General features: G+C 46.8%; 1 protein-coding gene across 1 annotated transcript in view; it reads left to right on the top strand.

The window, feature by feature from the left end:
* Positions 1-24749, top strand: part of LOC112547202 (solute carrier family 9 member C1) — a 384240-nt gene that overhangs the window by 97873 nt on the left and 261618 nt on the right. The window contains exons 7-10 of the mRNA XM_025188925.3: positions 362-461; positions 13616-13759; positions 14967-15138; positions 17986-18067. Of these exons, the coding sequence (XP_025044710.1) occupies positions 362-461; positions 13616-13759; positions 14967-15138; positions 17986-18067 (498 nt within the window). The remainder of the gene's footprint in view (positions 1-361; positions 462-13615; positions 13760-14966; positions 15139-17985; positions 18068-24749) is intronic.

The following is a 24749-nucleotide window of genomic DNA, read 5'->3' as shown; positions in this document are numbered from 1 at the left end:
AATTACAAATAACTAAATACTATTTATTTCCAGATCTGTGATGATATCATTTATAACGGCAGTAAAGCAATAAATAAAATAAAGTAGCCAGGATAGTTTTAGTATAGTTAAAATTCAAGATAAATAATTGGTTTAAGAATGTAATTATAAAGGGAAGAATTTAATGAATTATATGTTTTTTTTTATTGCTAAATTTTTTCCCTATTTTCCCCCAACTGTACACATAACACATTTTAAAATTTCTCCAAAATCAAACTTAATGTAATTATTTTAAGTAGTCAAGTCTAATTGTGAATTAAAACACAGTTTGTCACCTACAGTAAATTAATAGGATTTAATGTACTTGTTTTTTTTTCTTTAGCTGAGTGGATTGGAATGTCTGGAGTTATTTCTCTCACTGTGTTGGGAATTCTGTTAGATTCTGTAAGCTTTAGTCCAGGTGTTGATGAATTTATCTTTAGGTGAGTATTTACTTCCATTTTAAATTAATTTATTTTATGTCCTTCAAAATATATCTTGTTCCTCCTTATGGTGTCCGGAGAGGATACTTTGTTTGCAGGAAGACTAATCTGAACAATACTGGACCTATACAGCGAGTTAAGTCTGCTTTCAGTGGGGTTCATTCATACTGAAATTAGCATTCTGGTTAAAACAGAGAGCAAAGTAACTTTAATCCCTTCCAGCTTTCTGGAAGGAGCATATGTGGAGGTGGTTCTTCGAGAAGTGTCCCTGTGGGAGCTTCACTTTAGGTGTTTGTATGCTGCTATTCTTGTAATCGGAGATTTGTGGTCACAGTACCTGTTTGGATTGCACATACATAGTCCCTGTCTTGGGCTACCTTGAGTGGTGGCACTGTGCAGCCAACCTCTTCCTCAGTTCTTCGAGAGAGATGTTCTGGGGGGTGCTCCACATTAGGTCGGTGTGCTGCTCTCGAGCATTTTCTCCGGAGTTTGCAGAGCAGTGTCCCTGGGGCTGTGCAAGGACATGTGTCAAGCTGCACACTCCTCCTGTGCAGGCATCACACGTGTGAAAAACCTCTCCCCTTCCATTCAGTTCCTTCTCCATTGCTTTGGGTCACAGACGGAGCTTGGCAGTGTTCCCAACCTTGTTCCGTATTTTAGATAAGTAAATCACTTTCCCTTCCCTCTCCCCGGTTCTTACCTCTAGTTAGAGAGTTAGTCCCTTGTTAGCTGTTAATTAAAAATAAAAAAACCCAAAAACATTTTCTTCCAAGCTTTTTTCTCTCCATAGATAGTTTTAGTAAGTGCCAACCCCAGATCCCCAGGTTTTAAGTGCTGTTATTCCTGTAAAAACCTTACTCCTGTGTCAGACAGACACGCTCAATGTGTTCGTTGCCTTGGTGAGGCTCGTGTCTCACAGAAATGCCCTCATTGCACCAAACTATAAGAGAGAGTGTGGTGTGACAGAGACCTATGCATCAAGCTGATTTTTCTTGAAAAATCACTAAGACCAGCCTCAGATCTGGGCCAACAATCTGATAAGCCCCAGGTGCAAAAGGACAAGAAATCTTTAAAGAAATGTTCCATTTCATTGCCTCAGCTGTACCCCTGGGTGGTGCATGCGCTGGCCAAGACAGCAACTTGCTTCCTAACTGCCTAGACTGCCCATGCGCCCTCCCCCTTCAGTTCCTTCTCTACCGCCACCAGCTTCAGAGGGAACCTTCATCTCTCCTGACAACATTTTCTCTCAGTTTTCCCTACTAGAATTAGACCCTTCTCTCATAATTAGTTGTTGTTTCTTCATTACAGTTGTTTTAGTGTTAGAGTTCTCCTGTTTACGTAAATAGTTTTCTCCTTACGGACACTTCACTTTAAACCACGGCACTGCTCTCTCTCTCTCTCTCTCTCTCTCTCTCTCTCTCTCTCTCTCTCTCTCTCTCTCTCTCTCTCTCTCTTAAAAAAGACTGCAATTGACAGTTACAACTAACATAAAGAACTAAAGAGCTAGAACAACAAATTCAACCATGAGACAACCAGACAAACCGGGCTTTTACCTTCCTAGACCGGGGGAAAAAAGGGAAAGAAGAAAGAAAACAGAATAAAAGAACTATAAGAGAACCCCTATCACAACAGTACCTTCACTTTGGTGTAACAATGCTAGGATCCCCTGAGTTTAAGCATTGTGTTACCTGTGGGGAGGCAATCCTGGTATCTGATGGACATGATGAATGTGTCCAGTGCCTAGGTGAAACTCATGCCTGCCACAAATGTCCTCACTGCTCTAAGATGAAGGCAAGGACTAGACATGATAGAGATCTCAGACTTAAACTTATAATGCTTGAAAATTCGTTAAGACTTGCCTAGGACCCTGGTCACTAAGAACATAAAAAACACAAAGAAAAGGCACCCTCAGAGAAATGGTCTGCCTTCATGCCAAATGCAGCCCCACCTGCAAAGAGTCTGTCTCCGAAGTGCGGGCTGCCTGCCATATCCATGGCACCGCACCTCAGTACCTTTGATGCCCTGGGCATCTCCGGCACTACCGGCAGAATGCCAGCCTGGGCTGAGGAATCCTCCTCTTGCCCTGGGGCTTTGGGCTTCCAGCTGCCCCCCTCCTCCCTCCCAATGCGGGAACACTCTGTGCTGAGAGCAGCGCATTGGAGAGTAACGCTGCCACTCTGCACTTCAAAACTGGCACCGCAGTTGAAAGTGCACTCCGTTCTGTGCTGTCTCCTCACCCTCTCCCTCAAGCAGTGCCGATGTTACTGCCGGGCTTTGCTCACATGGTGCCGTCCACGCCACCACAGCAATATTCATGGCAGAGTGACTTGTTGATTTTCCCTATGCTCAGTTCTCCTTTTGTGGACAACACTAACTCACCTGTTAAGCCAGCTTCTCCAACATGTCTCAAAGTTTATCGTCTGACTCATAGGGAGAATTTGATCCAGGGTTTTCCCCCATGATTCTTCTCAGTCAGGACATTCGTTATACTTACCTGCTCTATTACCCCCCCCGGTATCCAAACCCGTGGAGACCCACACCTATGTCTTTTCCATAATGCCAGTACTGTCAGTCATGAGGCAGCCCTTCCACCAACCCTGTCAATATCTGATGACTTCATTCATTTCCAGGACCTGCTCAAACCAGTTGCGGCTGAACTTAATTCCATCATTACGGAACCGGCAAAAGCAGTATGGCAGACACCAGCTTCGATAATCTCTATTTCTAAAAAGGTAGATAAGAGATACTTCATCTCATCTAAGGATTGTGAGTTTCTCTTTACCCATCCCGAGCCTAACTCACCTTTGGTGGAAGCAACTCACCAAAAGAGCAAACACCAGCAATTTAGATCCGCTCCCTCTGACCAGGAATGCAAGAGGCTTCACAAGTTTGGCTGAAAGGTATTTGCCTCATCCACCCTCCAATTCTGGGTGGCCAACTATTCCGCCTTGCTAAACGAATATGATTAAAAAAATTACGCCAAGATCTGTGACTTCACCGCAAATAAACCTGAGGCGAAGAAATAGCAATTTGAAGCTCTGGTAATAGAGGGTCAGACCATAGCAAGAACAGCCCTGCAGGCCTCCCTTGACATGGCTGAGATGGCAGTACACGCCACATCAACTGCTTTCGTGATGAGAAGGGCATGACAGTCTCTTTCCCCAGAAAGGTGCAATCCTTTGTAGAAGACCTCCCCTTCAGTGGGTTGAAACTCTTCGCTCTGAACACTAATGACTTACTGCACTCTATGAAAGACTCCAGAGCTACTTTATACTCTCTGGGTATCCAGAATAACACTTAGAAGAAGAAGAAGAGGCAGTTTAAGTACCAACCCTATCCCAGATCTCACATCCACCAATGCTATCATCAGTATCACAGGCAAGACCATTTCCAACATGGCCGGGGCAGACAGCAATGTAAGTGCCCTCAGTTGGCTATTTCGCAACAGTCCTAGCAGTCTGGTAAACACATTTAATGAAAGTGTCGAGGTCCAGAGATTCCCTCCCCCATTTCAGAGCAGTCTCCATCAACTGGTCTTTTTCATCATCGCCTGAGACCCTTCTTACAGAACTGGCAAATTATCACATCTGATAGATGGGTCCTCCAGATCATTATACATGGATACGCTATCCCCTTTGTCGGCATGCACTTTTGTGGTGCCCTGCATGCAGGGGTGGCTTCAACAAGTCTACAAGCCCAACATACATCCCCTTTCCAAGTCTATCCAAATAACACAGGTGAAAACATCTCTTATGGTGGTCAGATCCCTGCAGTTTACCTATGGGCTTCCCCTTCCGCGCTCTGGAGCCTACAATATCCATGACCATGGATGCCTCCCTGTTGGGATGGGGAGCTCACGTTGGCCAACACACTGCTTGGGGGGCCTATGGTCTCAAATGGAAAAACTCCTTTACATAAACACCATAGAGCTGAGGGCTGTCTGCTATGCATGCAAAGAATTCCTGCCTCTTCTAGTCAACCACCAGATCCGATTATACACCAACAATGTAGCTGCGATCTTCTACATCAATCAACAAGAAGGCGCATGCTCTCGCGCACTTTGTTCGGAGGCTGTCACATTATGGAATTGGTGCATAAGGCACAATATCAATATCACCACAGTGCATCTCCCGGGCTTGCTCAGTACTACTTCTGATGCCCTAAGCAGTGTGTTTCCTCCTGAACACACACACCAACTAAACCCCAAGATTCTGTCCGACATTTTCCACTGCTGGGGCCGACCAATCATAGACCCATTTGCCACCTCCACGAACAAACAATGCCAACATTACTGTTCCAGGGTGGGCATCGGCAAAGGTTCTTTGGGCAATGCCTTCCTAGTGACATGGGCACAGCACCTACTCTGTGCTTTCCCACTGATACCACTCCTAAAGAGAGTGATACACAAAATCAGGAGAGACGAAGCTCTCCTCATCCTCATAGCGCCTGCGTGGCCTCGACAATCATGGTTTCCATTCTTGACCAGGATGTCCCTTGATCAACCCATCCACTTACGTCTCCTCTGAGTCCTTCTCCTGCTCCCATAGTCACAGAGCAAGCCCCTGAACTTCACCTCTCTCCACCTCACAGCTTGTTTCTTCGATAGCTCTTGGGCATAGAGCTTTTGTGTTCCCACGAAGTACAAACAGTTCTACACCACAGCAGAGCCCCTAATACAAGTGCACACAAATAAAAGAGGTTTGCAGTATGGTACACTCAGAAGAATCTTTCACCATCCACGGCAATAGTACCAACTGTTCTCGACTACCACCTCTACAGTGAGCCCTCGCTACTTCGCGGTTCGACCATCGCGGATTCACGACTTCGCGGGTTTGGCGACATGACGACTGAAGACGTCGACGAGTTGTTGGACTGCCATTCCCAGCCGCTAACTGACGCAGACCTCGAAGACCTGACGAAATCGGCCAGTGACGAAGACAGTGAAACACAGGAAGAGACCCAAGAAATTGTCGAAGAAACGGGCTTAACATTAGAACGGCTTGCCAAGCTCTGCAACCTTGCGAAGGAGTTGAAAGAATTGTCGCAAGAGTGGGACGAGGATATGGTTCGTTCTCTGCAATTCTGCAACAAAATCGATGAAGACGTGACTCCCTACAGGATGCTCTTCGAGCGAAAAAAGAAGCAGCGGCAGCAACTTCCGATCACAATGTTCTTCCAGCCTCGCAAAAAAGAGCCAGTTCCTCCTGCTACTATGCCTTCGGAAGAAATTGAAGAAGTGTCCCAGGAAGAAGTTGAAGAGGTGTCCCAGGAAAAGACACCTCCGTCTGAAGAGACGTAAAATACTATCATTGGCTGCACAGTAGAAGACATCATCAGCTTCATCATCATCATTTCTACTGTGCAGCAAATTCATTGCCATCATCATTCAAGTTTTTCTTCAACTTCTTTCGTGGTGAGTACAGTAACAATCTTTATTTTTTTATACTTTAATATTCTAACATTTCAATATTTGTGCCTGTTTTAGTTTAGGGTACTGTAGTACATGCATTAAGTGTTCTGTACATTAAAGGGTGGTTTGTTAACAGTACTACGTAAAGGGAGGGTTTTAAAAGTCTGAATATACATGTTAAATAAATACGTAAATATGGTGTCCCTACTTCGCGGATTTTCAGCTATCGCGGTCGGGTTTGGAACCTATCTACCGCGATAAACGAGGGTTCACTGTATCTCAAACACACCGGTCTGGTGTTAACTTCCATTAGGGTCCATCTTTCTGCTATTGCCACCTTCCATGTCAATATCGACGACACTTCGGTCTTTGCACATTCACTCATGCAGATTTTTAAAGGGACTTGAAACGCTTTACCTGAACGTAGCTCCACCTGTACGACATTGGACCTCCATCTGATAGTAAACGCACTTATGAGGGCTCCCTTTGAACCCATGGCTATGTGTTCCCTGCTGCACTTGTCCATGAAGACAGCATTCCTCTTTGTCGTTACCTCAGCTAGAAGAGTTGGAGAAATCACAGCCCTCATGGCTGATCATCCCTATACCACTTTCTTCAAAAACCAGGTCACATTACGTACCCATCCCATATACCTCCCAAAGATACATTCCTCATTTCACCTCAACCAGACCATTCACTTATCTACCTTCTCTTCTGAAGCCCCATGAGAATGACTTTGAAAAGAAGATGCATAACCTTGATCTCCGCAGAGCTCTTTTTTTCTACCTACAAAGCACTAAACCCTTCCCATTCTGTCCTAGACTCTTAGTCTCCATAGCGAACCACAAGAAGGGCAGCGCACTATCCTTGCAGAGACTGTCGCACTGGATTGCGGACTGTATCAAACTCTTCTATGAGCAAACCCAAGTGGCCCCTCCAGACTGAATAAGAACCCATTCTACCAGGGATGTTTCCATTTCTATTGCCTTCCTTAGGAAGGTCCCACTAGCAGACATATGTTCAGCTGCTATATGGTCCTCAAAGCAAACATTTGCAAAACACTCTTGCAGGGATCTCTATCGAACCTCAGAGTCTCAAAATCTTATCCATTGGCTTCCTTCCTCACCCGGAGTCTGCTCTTTGAGCAGACATGGCTTTGTAGTCACCTAATGTGGAGCACCCACAGGGACATCCTTCGAAGAAAAGGAGGTTACCTACCTCTACAGTAACTGTCGTTCTGTGAGATGAGTGTCCCCGTGGGTGCTCCACTACCCTCCTATCTCCCCCCCCCCCACACACACACTTCGGGGTTATGCTCATCTCGCAGCGGACTCTGGGATAGAGAAGGAACTGAGGGGGGGAGGTTCGCGCATGTGCATTCTAGACAGGGAGCATGTGCATTCTAGACAGGGAACTGTATCTAAAGGCTGTCCAGGTGGACTTAAGGATGTTTCAGATTTTCTATCACCAATAAACAGCCCCCACAGGGATTATCACACATCCACCAGAGCTTTCTTGGCTTAAATAGCATTTCTCAAATATGTCCCCATTGTGGACATCTGTATTGTGGCAACTTGGGCCTCATCTCATCTATTTCCACAATGTTGTGCAGTGGACCATCACGGATCATGTCTTACTGTATTATCATCTGCCATAACTTCAACTCTGAAGTCCCTTCCATTGAAAGGCATAGCTCTTAAATTACCTAAATTGGAGCACCCTCAAGAACACTCAAAGAAGAGTCAGTTACTCATCCTGTGTAGTAACTAAGGTTCTTCAAGGTGGTTGTGCATGTGGGTACTCCACTACCTCCAGTCCTGCCCTTTGCTTTGGAGTTTCTCACTAAGTACTCCTTCAGTAGAGAAGGAGCAGGGATGTGGTTGATTGCACAGCACCAGTTAAATGTCTCAGGCTATGTGACCCAGCCAGACACTACTACCACAAATCTCCAGTTACAAGCACAAGTGCACGTGAGCACCTAAATTGGAGCATTCACAGGGATAACCATCTCAAAGAATCTCAGTTACTGTACAGGGTAAGCAACCTTTATATCTTTAATGGGGGGGGGGGAGATTTGATGTGAAAAGGCCCCTGTGGATCTCTCTAAATTATCACCCACTAAAATTAGTTGACTACTTCTTTATTTCTCCAAGTCCAGCTTATTCACTTATTTCAGCTTGACACAAACATCACTCAACAGCACCGTCCATAAGCAGTGTGGGACCTGTGACAATCCGCCACTCCACTCCCACCTTGCTCTAGTCCTGCCCCACTCCACTTCTCCAAACTCTGCCCCTGCTCCGCCCCCTCAACCTCTATTACACCCTTTCCCTTTCCAATCCTCTGGAAAGTGAAGACATGGCCTGAGATGCCTTTTACACGGCTTTAGTGGGGAATAGTCCCTCTTGGCTCATTAACACACAGCCTTCATAGTATAACTGGCTCCCAGCTACATTGCATTGAGTGCTACTAGCTAGCCACTCATGAATTTCATTGCAGAAGAATACCAGCATATTCCTAGTCTCAGACTCACCTCCAGAAATGTGCACCGTGTCCTGTTCAGTATCCTTAACAATACAGACTCTCAGAATATCCATAATTTCACCAGTGGAAAATTATATGCACAAATTTTATTCTCATTAGTGATGATTCCCAAACACTTTAATTCAATCACACTGGTTTAGATAATAAAATAAATGTAATATTCATGTCAGGATGAAAAGATAATAAAAAACATAAAAATGCAAGCTAATATCTAGTGACACAGGTTAAGTGAACTTAAAAGCAAAAGTTTTTTCTCGCCATCAGCTATAGTAATCTTCATAGGCTGGGACTCTTTGCAGCCATAGATCCCTCCCTCTTAGTTCAGTGTCATCCAGGTATTCATTGTTGTCATCAGCAAAGAAATGGTAAAAGAGAGGTAAAGTGTAGGGCACTGTCTCACATATTTATACCACTCTCATCTCTTTAAGGATTACCCCAACCTATAATACAGATGGCATGCAGTCTGGTGTACATGTGAACAAGAACCAGCTCTCTGCTGAAATATAAATTTCTTGTTATATCTTGCCACTCTGCTGATGAGTGGCTGTTTTAACACCTGGATGGGGCCAGTGTGTTTTTTTTTCTCTGAAAAACTCACTGCTTCTTCGAGTGCTTGCTCATGGCCATTCCAATGAGGTGTGCATGCACTGTGTGCACAAGTTCCAGAGCTTTTTCCCTTATCAGTACCCATTGGGCCTGCCAGGGAGCCACCTGAAGTGGCACTGCTGTATCAGAGCATATATACCCTTGCTGGGCCTCCACTCCCTCAGTCACATCAAGCACCGTGAGTAGGATGGTGCTACCACTTAATAAATCGTTGAACAAGTTATCCAGAACCTTATGGCAGACCCCTGCCTCTGTTCCCCCTACATAGCAGGGGGTTGAGAGGTGCTACCATGTCCCCCAAGCAGGGCATGAGCACCTCTTCACACATTCTTCTCTGGGTTTGTTGGTGGTGCAGGCTGTGGCGCAAAAAGAACGCCAAGGACCACTGGGCCCATGCCCAAGTCTAAGGAGCCAGGAAGCTTTATTTGCTGGGGAGAAAGGCCTATGCCATGGACAGCCTGCACCTCCACATCACAAGTCAGCATGTGATGCTGAGTAGGTACTCCTACAACACTTGGTCAGCTATGGATAAATTTAAGGACCGTCTTCCCCAAGACTCGAGATAAGAGTATGGTGCTTTAGCAGAAGAGAGTAGGATAGTGGCACGTACAGTGCTGCAAGCAGCATTGGGTGCCACAGACTCAGTGGCCTGTATGATGGCCACAGGGGTAGTGATGAGGAGCAGCACTTGGCTGCAGGTATTGGGTATCCTCCCAAGGTTCAGAATACTGTGCAGGACCTACCATTTGAAGGGTTTGGCCTCTTCTTGGACCAGATGGATTCCAGGCTGCCTAATCTCAAAGATTCTAGGGCTACTCTAAAGTTTTTGGGGATGCATACTCTGGCATTGCAGAGGAGGCTGCTCGTCCCAGGCCAGCCCAAGGCCCTTCCAATACAGGTTTGGCCCGGATAGAGGCAGATGGAAGGGAAGAAACATTGCCCATAATGGCAATAATAGAAGCAGTCACAGTGGTTCAAGACTGGACTAGGAAAAAGGGTCCCTCCTGCTCAATCTTCCAACCCACAGCCAAAGCCCTCATTTTGAGAGTGTGCTCACGGACAGCGTTACAGTCTTCACCCCATTGTCCTCTTTTAGTTGCTGGCTTTCCCTTTTCTACAGGCCTGGTGTCATATTATTTCCAATCAGTAGGTTCTAGACCTAGTAGGAAGGGATTATGTCATTTCCTTCCTTTCCCTGCCTCCCTCTCACCCCGCTTCTCCATCACTTTTCAGGGACCCTTCTCACGAGCTTCTGCTGCGGCAGGAAGTGTCCTTGCTTCTGCAGCTGGGGGCAGTTGAACCTGTTCCAAAGGAGTTCAGGGGGAGGCTATTTTACTCCCACTGTTTCCTTATCCTCAAGTCCAAAGGGGGATTACATCTCGTTCTAGACTTAAGGAACCTAAACTCGTTTGTAAAGAAGGCAAAATTCTGGATGGTCACCTTAGCGTCTATCATCCCTTCATTTGCTCTCGATTTGAAGGGCACATACTTTCATATCTCAGTGATTCCCACCCACAGGATGATTTCTGAGGTTCATAATAGGTCAGGATCACTTACAGTTTGAGGTTCTACCATTCAGCCTCTCCACAGCCCAGAGGGTCTTCACCAAATGCATGTCTGCAGGAGTGGCCTTCCTGAGGAGGCATAGGGTCCAGGTTTTTACATACCTGGATGATTGGCTGATAAGGGGTCATCCTAGAACAAGTATTAGACCATTAGACAAGTGTTCTCCAGCCTAGGCCTCCTCATAAACAAGGAGAAATCACTCAACCCCACACAGATAATAGAATTTGTGGGGGCCCACCTAGACTCCACTGTGGCAAGGGTGTTTCTTCCTGGGGCCAGATTCAGGACTCTGATTTCCATGATCAAGGACGATCCAGAACAACAATGAGAACATGTATGAAGCGGCTGGGTCACATGGCAGTATGTATGTATGTGATGAGGTATGCCAGACTGAAGCTCTGACCCCTACAGAGATGGTTGTTGAGCATACACAACCCAGCACGAGCACCACTAGACACAGTGTTCATGCTTCCAGGGGTCATGTTCCACTCACTGTACTGGTGGCTGCAGGAGAGGATGGTCTGCATTGGAGTGCCATTTGTCAGAAAGAGCCCGTTGATGCCGCTATTCATGGACACATCAGAGATGGGCTGGGGAACCCAGTTGAGGAATCTCAGGACTCAAGATATGTGATTCCCCCGAAGAGAGTTTCCTGCACATAAATGTCGAAGAGCTCAGGGCAGTCAGGTTGGCATGCCAGACTTTCCTTCCCCAACTAAGAAACAGGGTGGTCTCGGTCTTGGACAACACAACGACTTTGCAAGGAAGCCCTTCTTCTGTGGGAGCTGTGTGTTACCCAGAATATCCATCTCGAGGAGACCTACCTTCTGGGAACCAGCAATGTTCTGGCAGACAAGCTGAGCAGGTCTTTTCAGGCCCACGAGTGATGCATGAACTTGAGTGGTCCATCAGACCAGATATATCAGAGGTCTTCCAGAGGTGGGGCTATCCCAGTCTGAATCTGTTTGCTGCATGGGAGAACACCCAATGCCAGAGCTATTGCTCATATTTGAGTCAAGGGGAGTGATCCCCAGGGGTTGCCGTAGAGATTAAGTGGCTCCAGGAGCTATTGTATGCCTCCGCCTGTTCCCACTGATGCACAAGGTCCTACTCAGGATCAGGAGGCTGGGCTGTGATCATTGTGGTGCTGCTGGCTTGGCCACAGCAGCACTGGTTTATCACCCTACTAGATCTGGCAGTAGAAGACCTAGTGATATGCTACCTGAACCTGTCATCCCTCCACCTCATAGCCTGGAATCTTCATGGTTAGTTGGGGCAGAGTGGCTCTGCTCAGAGAAGGTGCGGAGGATCCCCCTGGAAATTAGCCTTCTACAAGGTTGGTATATGTGGCCAAATGAAAATGCTTTGCCTTGTGGATGGTGCGGTACCTCAAACACTAGGGCCTTTTTCCATCTTCCCTGAGGGTTCAACTGGCTGCGATTGTGGCTTTTCATCCAGGGGAGGGAAGTAAGACAGTCTTTGCAAACATGATGGTGAAGCACTTCCTGAAGTGGGAGGACAGGTTGTTCCCCTATACATGCCCACCTGTATCCCTGTGGGATCTGAATTTAGTTCTGACCAGACTCATGCAGGCCCCTTTGAACCCTTGGCCATCTGCTCGCTGAAGCACCCATCATGGAAGGTGGCTTTCTTGATTGCAATCACATCAGCCAGGAGAGTATCTGAGCTGAGGGCCCCCACATTGGAGCCACTATATATTATTTTCTTTAAGAACAAGGTTAGGCTACATCCTCACTCTACATTCCTCCCTAAGGTAGTCTCATATTTCCATATGTCCCAAGACATTTACCTACCGGTTTTCTTCCTGAAACCTCACTCTACAGGCACTACACTCTCTAGACATTACACAAGCACTAGTGTTTTATATCGAGAGGACAAGAGTTTTGTAGATCCCCATAACCCTTTATTGCTATAGCAGAGAGGATGAAGGGCTCACTGTCACCGGTATCAGCTCAGTGCTTGTCCTCCGGGATCACTTCCTGCATTAGCGCCTGCTTTGATGTTGCTGGTAGGCCGGCTAGGCCAGCACCCCCTTTTACAGCCCTTTCCACGAGTATGCAGGCGTCATCCACAGCACAGGTGCCCATTCTTAACATTTGCAGATTAGTTCACACATTTTCCAGTCACTATGCTATTGCTCAGCAGGCCAGGGAAGATGTGGCCTTTGGGAGGGCTGTGCTGCAGTCCATTTGTAATTAGGTATTGATAGACTCCAACTCCACCTCCTAGGAGGACACTGCTAGGGAGTCACCTAATTAGAAGGGGCATGAGCAAGCACTCGAAGAAGAAAAAACAGTCACTTAATTCTGTAACTGCTGTTCTTCAAGATGTGTTGCTCATATCCATTCCAAATCCCACCCACCTCCCCTTCGTCGGAGGATTCCAGCAAAAAAGGAACTGAGGGGGCAGAGGGCAAGCAGGGGGTATATATGCACTGATATAGCAGCGCCTCTCCAGGAGGCTTCCTGGCTGGCCGAACGAGTACTGCTAAGGGAAAAAACTCAGGAAATCGTGCACGTGGTGCGTGCACACCTAATTGGAATGGATATGAGCAACACATCTTGAAGAACAACCGTTAGAGATAAATAACCATTTTTTGTGTATTACCCAAAATTATAGCACATTACAGTAACAATCATACTGTAGTATTTATATCTCAATATACAATATTGATACATGTTTTACCCAGACAATAATTGTCAATGGACAATGATTATAACTTCTCAATGATACTTCATAAGACATTCTCTGTACAAAATGTATCCTAGTCCTATGAAAGGAGTGAACATAGAGGTGCAGCTTTCAGTCCCTCTTTGAATTTTGTTAAATTCTTGACCTCAGTAGCATATTATAGCAATATGTTTGATACTAGGAGGAACAATACTTATGTGGCCTTCCAAGTATTGTATGCTGGGAATAATCAACCAATATGAGGATTTACATTAGTGTTGATTCTGAAAACTAGCACTTCATTTTTTTTTATAATCTGTGTTTGCTTTTCTTTCAGGTTCTGGGCAATGCTGACATTTTTGGCTTATGTTCTGATATTCATTATAATTGGAATTGTGATAGCAGTGAAAACCTTTCCATATGTGACAGTTCGTGATTTATTTTATATCTTAACAGTCTACCTTGCATTGAATCTTATAAGGTAAGGACTATTGCTTGCCACTTTGTAGAACAATCCTATGTCCCCTTTCCTTGACTTTTAAAAATGATGATAGCACATGTGGCTTTTAAAATACCTGTTTTATGATGTTTTAAACTGCATTACATTTTCATTGTTTGTGCAGGCACTGGAATGTTGGGTGTGCTTTCAAAAATACAATTTGGTTTATTTTATATTTTATTTAACATTAACAGCAATGCATTCAGCTTCCAACAGTAATTGCTGAAATTCTATTAATGCTTAGCATTGAGGGGCTTTTAGTATAACCTTCTTAATAAGATTCCTTTTCTATGTCATGGGCTAAGTCTCATCAATTGCATCATAGAGAATATTTGAACTCTCATGCTCTGGCTGTATTAGAGATGAAGTTGTTCTACAAAATTTTGAATAGAAAAATTGTGTGATAGCTTAAGTTTTCAGCTGCCTTCATTCTGTGGTTGAATCTGTTGGGACGACACATCAGATTTTGTGGATAAAATCATATGGATAGGGAATGAACTGTCTGCTTCTGTGGCTGCAGATAGGAATCTGAAGGGGACAAATGCTATATATTCTCTGAGAGGCCTCTTGGTCTAACAAATAAATGCCTCCCCCTCTCAAAACTTACCAAAAGCACAAAACCCACTGAAAGTTTGTCTGACTATTGGCTGGTATCCAAATTGGATTCTCAATCAAGTTTATAGAGAAGTTTGCAGTAAGACCACTCTCAGTACGTTGGCTCTACTTAACCTTTGCCATTCTAGGCACAGATCTAGATATGAGACAGCAAATGCACTGGTGTCATAGGTAGATTTTGATCTGGTGATGAATGAAGATCAAGTATCCATGCTAATATTGTTAGAACTATCAGTTCTATCAGTAACTTTCAATATTATAATTCATGAGGTGATAGTGAGTCACTTGCACACTGCACCAGAAGTGGATGCTGTTGCTTTTGGATGACTCTTGTTTCCTGGCTTAATGGTCCTATTGGATGGTATAGGATCATAGCTCCTCCCACCTAAAGGCATTATTTGAAGTTCTCTAACAGTCCATTTTATTTTATTTTCTCTTCTGTGCGTGGGATTGTTGGAGGTTTTGTATAAAGGTTTGAACTGCAGTTCTTTCAATATGCTGATGACATCCAGCTCTGTCTGTATCTGGGATTATTGATATTTTTGCTAACCATCTTATTCTTTTGTTTATACAGAGGTCTAGTTGTTTTGTTTTTGAGTCCTCTTCTGAGCCGCCTTGGTTATGGATTTAACTGGCGCTGGGGAACTGTTATTGTCTGGAGTGGAATGAGGGGTACTTTTACTTTGAATATGGCTCTTGAGATTAGCCATGCAAAAGATCCGGGTACAAGAGCAATGAAGAGCATGGTAAAAAAATTTAAAAGACTATCTGCATTTTTTTCAAAATTTGTTCGTAATTTCTGCTAAATACATTTTGTTGAAATGTATGATATAAGAACTATAAGGACATCCAGGGTCAGATTAGCAGCCAAATAAATTTACATATGAGTAACTCTGGCTTTAAAATATGCAGCACGAGTACATGCAGATTATTTAGGTACATGAAATTAGTATATTAACTTTGAAAATCTGGTATGACTAATGGTGATTCAAAGTAAAAATATGCATCTAGTTGCTAAATTTTATATTTAAAATGCATTGCAGTTTAGTTCATTTAAATGTTTTGTGTCAGAGCTCAAGCTTTGCCTGGCCCCTGTGGGTCCTGTGATTTTAGGCGGTTATGGAATGCCTCAGAGGTTCACTGTGACCCTCCACCCTGCCTCTTACCTTTTCACAGCTTACTGAGTCATACTCATCATTGGCAACGTCAAAGGATTGGGATGAAACCCCTCCATAATTCTGGCCTCCCTTTTTGGGAGCAGGAATTTTAGTGGTGTGCGGAGGGTTGTGGGGATCCCATACCCACCCACTACTCCGGCTTCTGGCCCAGGGACCCTAGGTAGCTGCAACTTTTTTTCCTCTAGCCCCAATTCAGCAGCCTTTTCCCTGGGCCACCTCCCCAAACACTCCCCTAGTACTTTCTCCCTGATACCTTATCGAATTTTTCCTGATAAACAATTTTTAGTGCAAACACTTTCCTTTTTCAGTCCTCAGCTCTCCAGCAATGCACTTCCTCCTTTCAGTCCTTCATTCTTCTCTTTCCCCCTCATTTACCTGAAGGGAAATGTTTTAAAGTAGCCCATCAAGCCTTAATTGGCTGCCAGTGCCTGATTAGTCTGCTGCTTCAGGCAAGCTCTTACTTAGCCTCCTGTGCCTGCCTGCCTTGATTACAGCAGTATCTGGCAGTTTATTCAGGAAACAGAAAACCATTTACCTAGCTCCTGATATGTTTGCCCTCCATTATACTATTGTAGCCAGCTGCCTTGGGTCCGTCACAGTTTATGTATAATCTGAATTTTCACAGTCTATAAAATGCATCAGTATTGTTTGAACAGCACTTTCACTATACGCATATAATTTAGCACAGAAATATTTTTACTACAGCTAGCTATGATCTCAGGTGCTCCATGTGTGCCTTTGTAAACTAATCCATTTTCTGTGAAATACTTGTGGCTAAGATTTTTTTTAATGTATCTGCAGTTAGGATTCTAAATCCATATTTGGGTACTTTGAAAATTAGGCTGATTTTTTTCACTGGAGTTAGGAGTCTGACTTCAGTAGTTCACTTTTGAAAATGTTGTCCTGTATTCCCTCCTGCAGAACTTTTGATGATTCTGGAACTGGAGCCACCATTGTTTGATGTCTCTGTTGTCTTTTGTTTAGAGATGTGGTGGTATCAGAATTTAATAAACCAAATATGGAAATATCTGCCTGCAGCATTGATGGTGTCATTTCTTACTCTTGCACAACATCCAAAACTCTCTATGTTCATGTGCCCTAGGAATCTACTCCTCAGGGCTTTTTCTCATCACCCTTGAAACAGCATCAAACTCTTTTATCATGTTAAAAAAGTGAATACAGGAGAGAGAAAGCTTTAAAGCCTTTTTCACACACAAGGAATATTTCTTTGCTTAGAGGAGTCTAAGTCCAGGTACAAAGTGAAGCGAAAATGGTTTAATTCATGTTTAGTTCAGAATTCACTCCAGGCAAACATGGCATGATCTGAAAAGTGATCATCACCCACCAAAATCCTGGGTGAAATCCTACCCCACAAAGTTTACAGAGGCCCAATGAATTCTAAGGACAAATTCTGTGCAGGGCTCTGTCAGGAACTTCAAAGAGATCACCAGGAATCTGAGAACCCTTTTCCCATATCCTCAGTATCACTTGATAAGGTTGTGATCTCAGGACCATCTTAAAATGATGGCAGACATTCTAGATGTTCCCTTATAATCAGGGCTCGACAAATCCACTCGCCCGTGGTGAGTAGATTTTGGCAGCTGACGAGCTGTGACGGGGCAGAGCCGCCCCGCAGCGGTGAGGGCGACCTGCCCTGCACTTCAATGGCGCCTACCCCTGTGCTGTACAGGCAGCGCGGCGTTCTGACAGCGGTCTGCGCTGCTTGCTCCCCTGCGGCCGCCCAGCTGAGCGGCGTGCAGGGGGGCTGAGTCCTGGGACGGGAGCCAGAAGAGGGGGCAAGGCCACACGAGGACGTAGGGCGGGGCCAGAGTGTGCGTGCGTCCCTGATGTCAGGGGGAGAGGCGCTGGCACAACAGAGCGCCGCATTCAGTAGGGGAGCAGAGGAGAGCGGAAGAGAGGAGACGGAGGAGAGTAACGGAGGGAGAGGAGAGAACAGAGGAGTGAGCTAGAAGATGGCAGTGGGCGGAGGAGTGAAGGGTGAGAGTGGAGGAGGGGGATGGGAGTCGGAGGAGGTCAGAGAAGGCAGGAGGGAGACAGGGAGTGGAGCAGAGAGCACAGCATGGGGGCAGAGGACGTGAAAGGAGAAGCGGAGGTAGGAAGCAGCCCAGGATGGGGCTCCTTAGTGTCTCTGCTCTGGGCTGCTTCTTATACCTTATATACTTTTATATACCTCCTTTGGACATTCTGACAGTTGAAGTGCAAATGGTTAAATTTAGGAAAATTATAAATAAATATCCAGAATTTGAAAATATGCAGTTGTGATGTCAGTAAACGCATCATTTATGGACAATTTGTAGGGTATCTCATTGTTGAAAATAATGTGCATTATTCTTTGTACTGTTAATCATAACACTGATATAAAGTGGTGATATGCTCTTTCTTTTTCTGTTTTAGATATTACTTCATGCAGGAACAGCATCATTAATGACTTTGATGATTAATTCTACCACAGTAAAAAAGCTGGTCACAACGTTAGGTAAAACACAACCATTAATATTGTGAAAGAAAGGAACATATTAATATTATCTTTGATATTCAGTTTATTTATAAAATGTGCTTTGTTACATCGTGGCTCATTTGGCAGATATTAGTTTGAGTGCACTAGTGCAATTTTATTACTTTTTATAGTGCATTCTCTGTGGATTTATTAATTGGACAATTAACACAAAATAGATAAGAATCACAAAGGCATGATGCAAATTATCAAAATTGAATTTACTGTAACTCCAGTACCACTTTGTAGCTATATTCCTTTGTGCTAACATTGAAAATTCACTTATCTCAGAGCTAATTGGTTTATCAAAATATTGTTTAAATAATATTAAATACAACCTCAAATCAATGTTTTAAAGGTTTGATATATTTAATTAACTCTGTTTAACAATTTTTTTTTCAAATAACCTGCTGCGTTCCTTGATTTGTCCTGGAGTAAGAAAAAAAAACCCAATTATTTAATGATAAATTGTTTGTCAAAGATTCCCCAATCACTTAACAGAATTCCTGGCAGATAATGTTGTAACCACTTACAAAAGAGGCATATTACAAACAAAACATCCTATCAAACATGTGATTATAAAATCCCTAGTATAGCAGCTTCTGGTGTAGCTCAGAAACTTCCATAGGGAAAAATCTGTAATTTTCTATCCTAAAAGGGCAGCAGGACTGGAAGGAAATTGGATGGGGAGATGGGAGAACTACATCAACATACACCCACTGTCTGGGCAGTAATTTTCTCTATTTTATATTCTCTTCACCATTCTGTAACAGCATTTTGAACAGAGGGCAGATATACTGAGTAATATCTATTTCAGAAGACTTACTTTACAAAGTGGGGGTAATAGCAATTTGTATTTAAAGGCTGCTTCTGAAAATGCAGTCAAGCACCTGCTTTTAGTGATTAGTGAAGATGAGTGATCACAAAAAACTAGTATGCCGAACTTAAGAGCACTAGCATTTATTGATCTCTAAAGCATAAAGTTAGCCTCTTCTTTTTTGATAATCACTGAGGGAAGCTATTGCTTATATGAAAAGAGTTATAGAAATCCTTATAATATTTTTAATTAACAGCAATTATGACAGTAATTCAGCCACTTTGTATTGAATGCTAACAATGTGCTTAATGTTGTATAAACATCTGAGATCTGATATATGTGCACAAGTGGTTTGAAAAACAGTACTCCGAGTAGAGTTATCAATGATTTGCTGGGTTTTCTTGTAGGGTTCTGTCCTGGATCCAGTACTGTTCACAATGTTCATTAATAATTTTGATGATGTAGGAGAGTACACTTTTTCAATTTCTGGAGGACACCACACTGGGAAAGATTGCAAGCACTTTGGAAGATAGGATAAAAAATTCAAAATTATATACTGGAATACTGGTGTGAAATTCAATGAAGATAATTATAGAGTACTGCTCTTAGCAAGGGAAAATTAAGTACTCCAATACAAAATGTTGAATAACTGACAGGGCAGCATTACCTATGAGAGGATAGCAATTAACTGTTCTTCATGTCCACCAGGGTAGGATAAGTAGTAATTAGCTTAATCTGAAGCAAGGGAAATTAAGGTTGGCTGTTAGAAAAAACTTTATAACGATGGGAATAGCTAAGCACTGGAACAGGTTGTGATGGACCCTCCCCCCGTGCTTTATGAAATGGACTTATGAACATAAATATACATAACGCAAATGTTTTTTGAGCAAATTATTTCATGTAACCCATCAATCTTCATGTCGTGATCCACTGGTTGGCTGCGTCTAGATTGGCTGCTTTTGCGCAAAAACTTGCCAGCTGTCTACACTGGCCGCTTGATTTTGCACAAGAGCACTGACGTTCTACTGTCCGAAATCAGTGCGTCTTCTGCAAATGCTTTGACGTTCCCGTTCATGCAAAAGCCCTTTTGCGCAAAAGGGCCAGTGTAGACAGGCAGCTAAGACATTTTGCACAAAAGCAGGCTAAATGGAAAAAAGCCCTATGGACGTTTGCAGACTCCGTAGCTGCAGTCAGCTCCCTGGACTTCCTGTAACCTGAGCCCCCTGAAAGCAGACGCAGGAGACCATCTCAGACCTCTGGACAGAGATCTGCCACATGGCCCCTGCCATCCAGCAGACACCCCGCAGGAGGATGGCAGCTCCAGGGGGGGGATCAGCCACCCGCACCCCCAGCGCAGGAGGCCCCCAGGGGCCGAAAACGACGAGCCCCGTTCTGGTCCTCGGGGGAGCTGGACACCCTGCTGGACTTGTGGCAGGAGGAGGGAGGCCCTCCACGACACCTGGTCCCAGTGCCGCAATGCCGAGATCTTTGCCTGCATGGCCCAGGTGCTTGCCCACCAGGGCCACCCAGCCCGGACCCTCGAGCAAGTCCAGGCAAAAGTAAAGGAGCTGCACCTGGGCTACGTGCGGGCCAGCGAGGGCCAGGGGGCAGGAGCTGACACCTGCCCCCATTACCACCGTCTCTATGCCACCCTCGGCTAGCTAGCCCCGCAAGCCCCGGACGTCCCCATTGACAGCAGCATGCACCCCTCTGTCACCAGGATCATCAAGACGGGGGAAGGAGACAGCAGAAGTGTGTTGGAGGACGAGGCCAGCACTGCCACCCTGCAGGCCCCCTCCGGTAGCCCCGATGTCTCCCGCACATCCTCGAGGCCGGGGAAGGATCCACTGGTGAGTGTTGCACTTCGTACTCACAAGGGCGGGGGGTGGGGAGCCAGGCGCCTGGAGGGGGAGGGGGAGAGCACGTCACTCAGGCCACGTGAGCTACACGGGCTGTGTAGCATTAGGCAGTATGCAGCACGTGCAACCATGTGGCCGCAGCAGGCAGCTCAAGGGCATGCCTGTGACCGTGCTGCTCACACACATCCGGCAGGACCGGGGGAAGGGTGGATGCCGGCTGGAACCAGCCAGGGCCCCAGGCACCTCCGCAAGGGTGCAGCACGCAGAACAGCACACTGTCCCATGCCTGGCTGTGAGGCACAACCAGCTGCTCCTGAGAAAACCACAGCATCACAGCCCATGAGCGTGGCCCCCACTGAGCCCCTCGCCTGCTCCTGGTGTCTTGGCTGGCCCCCCGAGGGAAGTCCCCACTGTGGCCACACATGTCTCTGGGCTACGTGTGTGAGGGCTAGTGGGAGAGAGAAGGGGGGGAAACGCTTGGGCCACCCCTAGGGCCACCTGAGTTTTGCTGCAAGGATGGGACACTCCCCAGTCACTCTCCTGGTTCTATCCAGGAGACATCCCACGTGATGGGGATCTGAGAGCCCAGACCATGTCTGCCAGATGTGCTCCTAGGCACTGTGTGGGGATTCATCTTGCTCCCTGTCAAACACCATTGATTAGCCCAAAGCCTCACAGCCTCCACCGGCAGGGAGTTCCACATGTGAACACAACACAAGTGCCCTCCCACCTCCACGGGGCCAGGACACAGACTGGTGGTTACAATACATGGAGAAGGGCCCTACTCCAGGGGTGGTCCTCTATGCAAACATACAACACGGGAGATGGGGGTAACCGAGTGGGCCCAAGCCACACTACTGTGGTGTCACCTGGGCTCATGGGTGGAGGGCATGAGGTGTGGGGACAGTGGCCGGGCTGCCTGACTGACCCATCCTTTCTTCTGTTCCCTTCAGCGGGACCAAGCACAAGCCGGGAACCATCAAGTCCTGCAGCAGCAGCAGCATCCCCAGCCGCCCAACCGCTGAGGCAGCAGCTCCGCCACTGGGACCAGCTCCTTCGGCACTACGTGCAGGCCGTCGAGCGCGTTGAGGCAGCCATCACTCGGCGCGTGGAGGCGGACCTGCAGTGGCGCCAGGAGGCCTGGGCCGCCTTCCAGGCCCAGTGCATCCGCATGGCAGATTCTGTCGCCACTCTCACCTCTCACATTGGCCATACCGTCCACTATGTCATGGCCTTGCCCCACGCCCCCGCCATCCCTTTCCTAGCACTGCCCCTCGACCCTCCTGCTCCTGTTCCTGCCCCTCCTGCAATGGCCTCTCCTGCTCCTGCCCCTCCTGCCCACCTTCCCTTGCAGCCTGCCCCGACGCGGCCTGTCCCCCATGTGCAGGTCCGCCCCCGCAGGAGTGGTCGCAGGGGCCACCCCTCCCAGGAGTAGCTCCTCCCCCTCCCAGGTCAAGGTCTCCTCCCCCTCTCCCCCTTGTAAATAAAAACATACAAGTTTTTCTGTTGAAAACAAAACTGTGTTGGTGTTTATTGGGAGGTGACGGGAGGGGGAATGGGAGGGAGTTGTATGGGGAGACTGAAGTGACCCTACTATGGGGCCTGTGCTAACATGCCCGTCAGGGCCTCTGGGATGCGCACCCCATCCTGGTGCGCCTGGCAGATGGCAGCTGTGCAGGGCTGTTCATAAGTCTGGGCCTCGGCTGCCATCCATGCAGGGAGGAACGCTTCCCCACTCCACTCCACAATGTTGTGGAGCACGCAGCACGCGGCCACTATCTCCGTTGCATTCCGCTTACCCATCTCGAGACGGGAGGGCAAACAACGGAAGCGGGCTTTTAAGTGGCCGAAGGCGCACTCCACTTGATTCTGGGCCTGGTTGAGGTGGTCGTTGAACCGGGCCCGGTTCTGGTCCGGCTGCCCTGTGTAGGGCCGCATTAGCCAGGGCAGCAGAGGGTAGGCTGCGTTCCCGATGATACAGATGGGAATAGGCACATCCCCGACAGTCAACTCCTGCCGGGGCAAGTAGGTGCCCGCCTGCAGCCTGCAAAACAGTCTGGAGTTGTAGAGGATGCGGGCGTCATGTGCCCTGCTGGACCAGCCCGCATAGATGTCCAGGAAGTGGCCCCGGTGGTCCACGAGGGCCTGAAGAACAATCGAGCAGTACCCCTTCCTGTTCATGAAATGGGCTGCTCGATGCTCCGGGGCCCGGACGGGGATGTGGTTTGCATCCAGGGTTCCCCCGCAGTTGGGGAACCTGAGGGCAGCGAAGCCAGCCAGCGTAGCGTCCAAGTCGCGCAGGCGGATCACTCTTGGGAGCAGGATATCGCTGATGGCATGGACGACCTGTAGAAGGGTGCAGAGAAACACGGGAACACATCACATAAGGCAGGGGTGAGTGTGCGCTCCCTTGCCCCCCCCCGTGATTACCTCTGTCCTCATGCACGCATATGTGCGCACACACACCACAGCCCCCTCACCCTACGTCCCCCCCCCCCCCACCAGCAGGCCTGTGCAAGGGAGGGACAGCCCAAATCCCTGGGTGACCCAGCCTGAAGTCTTGGCTGCCCCTGGGCATGGAGTGCAGCGCCCTCCCCCCACTCCACTCCCCCTGGGACTTACCTCCATGACAATGACACCGACGGTGGATCTACCCACCCCGAACTGGTGTGCACCAATTGGTAGCTGTCCGGGGTGGTCAGCTTCCATAGTGCAATGGTGACCCTCTTTTTGACGGGGATGGGTGCCCGCAGCCGGGTGGTGGCTCTCTGGAGCGCAGGGGCGAGCCAGGCACACAGCTCCAAGAACATCCGCTTTCGCATGCGGAAGTTCCGGAGCCATTGCTGGTTGTCCCATTGCCCCAGGACCAGCCGGTCCCACCAGTCCGTACTGGTGTCCAGTCTCCACAGTGGCCTCTCCACCCTGGTGTGGGGATGCCACAGGGACGCCATGGCCTCCCTGGTGAGGGAGTCCAAAGCGGTCTGCACCTTCTGGTCCTGGAACAGGAGGGCACCAGCCTGGAGCACCAGCTGCAGGCACTCCAAAATGTCCGGCCGGGCCAGAGCAGGCACATGGCCACCCCTGGCTCCATGGCAGACAAAACAAGGCAAGAGGAAAAAAAAAAACAGGCAAAAGCACTAGGTGGCAAAAGGCAGTGGTGTCCAAAAGTCAGAGGGCAACCACGAAAACTGCTACGGCTGTCAGTCCCTACAAGAGGTACTAAAGCACGGAGCACGAGAGAAACAGCATGTGTCTCAAAGGAACTCCAGCCCCCGCCCCTGGAAAGGGCTGGTGCCCTTTTGCCCTCTGCAAAATGGTTCCGGGCTTCTGCTTTTGCGCAAAAGCACGCTACTAATGTAGCAAAAGCGCATCGTTATAACGATAATTCTATGCCAATCTAGACACGCTTTTGCAGAAATACTTTTAACGGAAAAACTTTTCCATTAAAAGTATTTGCGCAAAATAATGCCAGTCTAGACGCAGTCGTTCTGTTTATCTTTCTTTGATGTATGTAGCGCGTGTGTGTGTGTGTGTGTGTGTGTGTGTGTGTGTGTGTGTGTGTGTGTGTGTAAAATTAGACATATGGAGTGGGGAATACTTTGTGGATTTCAGTGTGTGAATGAGAGACATATGGAGGGTGTTACCCAACTGTTAATCACATGTTAATCATGTGAGCAGAGTTGGCTCCGGGGCTGATTGCTGGGCTGAGTTCCTGGATGTTTATGATATAGTTATGTAGTTTGGTTACCAGAAATAATTCGTTTCAGGTTGGGGGGGTTGTCTGTAAGCGAGAATAGGTCTTTCCCCCAAGGCGTCTGAGAGTGAGGGATCATTTTCCAAGATAGGTTATAGATTGTGGACAATGCATTGGAGGGGTTTGAGTTGTGGACTGTAGGTAATGGTAAGCAGAATTCTGTTATTTTCTCTTTGGGGTCCATCTTGAAGTAGTTCATGTCTGCATTTCTTTCTGCATTTGCCCCTTCCATGG

The sequence above is a fragment of the Pelodiscus sinensis genome, chromosome 5 (genome assembly GCF_052426305.1).
Source record: "Pelodiscus sinensis isolate ZL-2025 chromosome 5, ASM5242630v1, whole genome shotgun sequence".
Lineage (NCBI taxonomy): Eukaryota > Metazoa > Chordata > Testudines > Trionychidae > Pelodiscus > Pelodiscus sinensis.
This window is presented reverse-complemented; position numbering and strand designations above follow the sequence as displayed.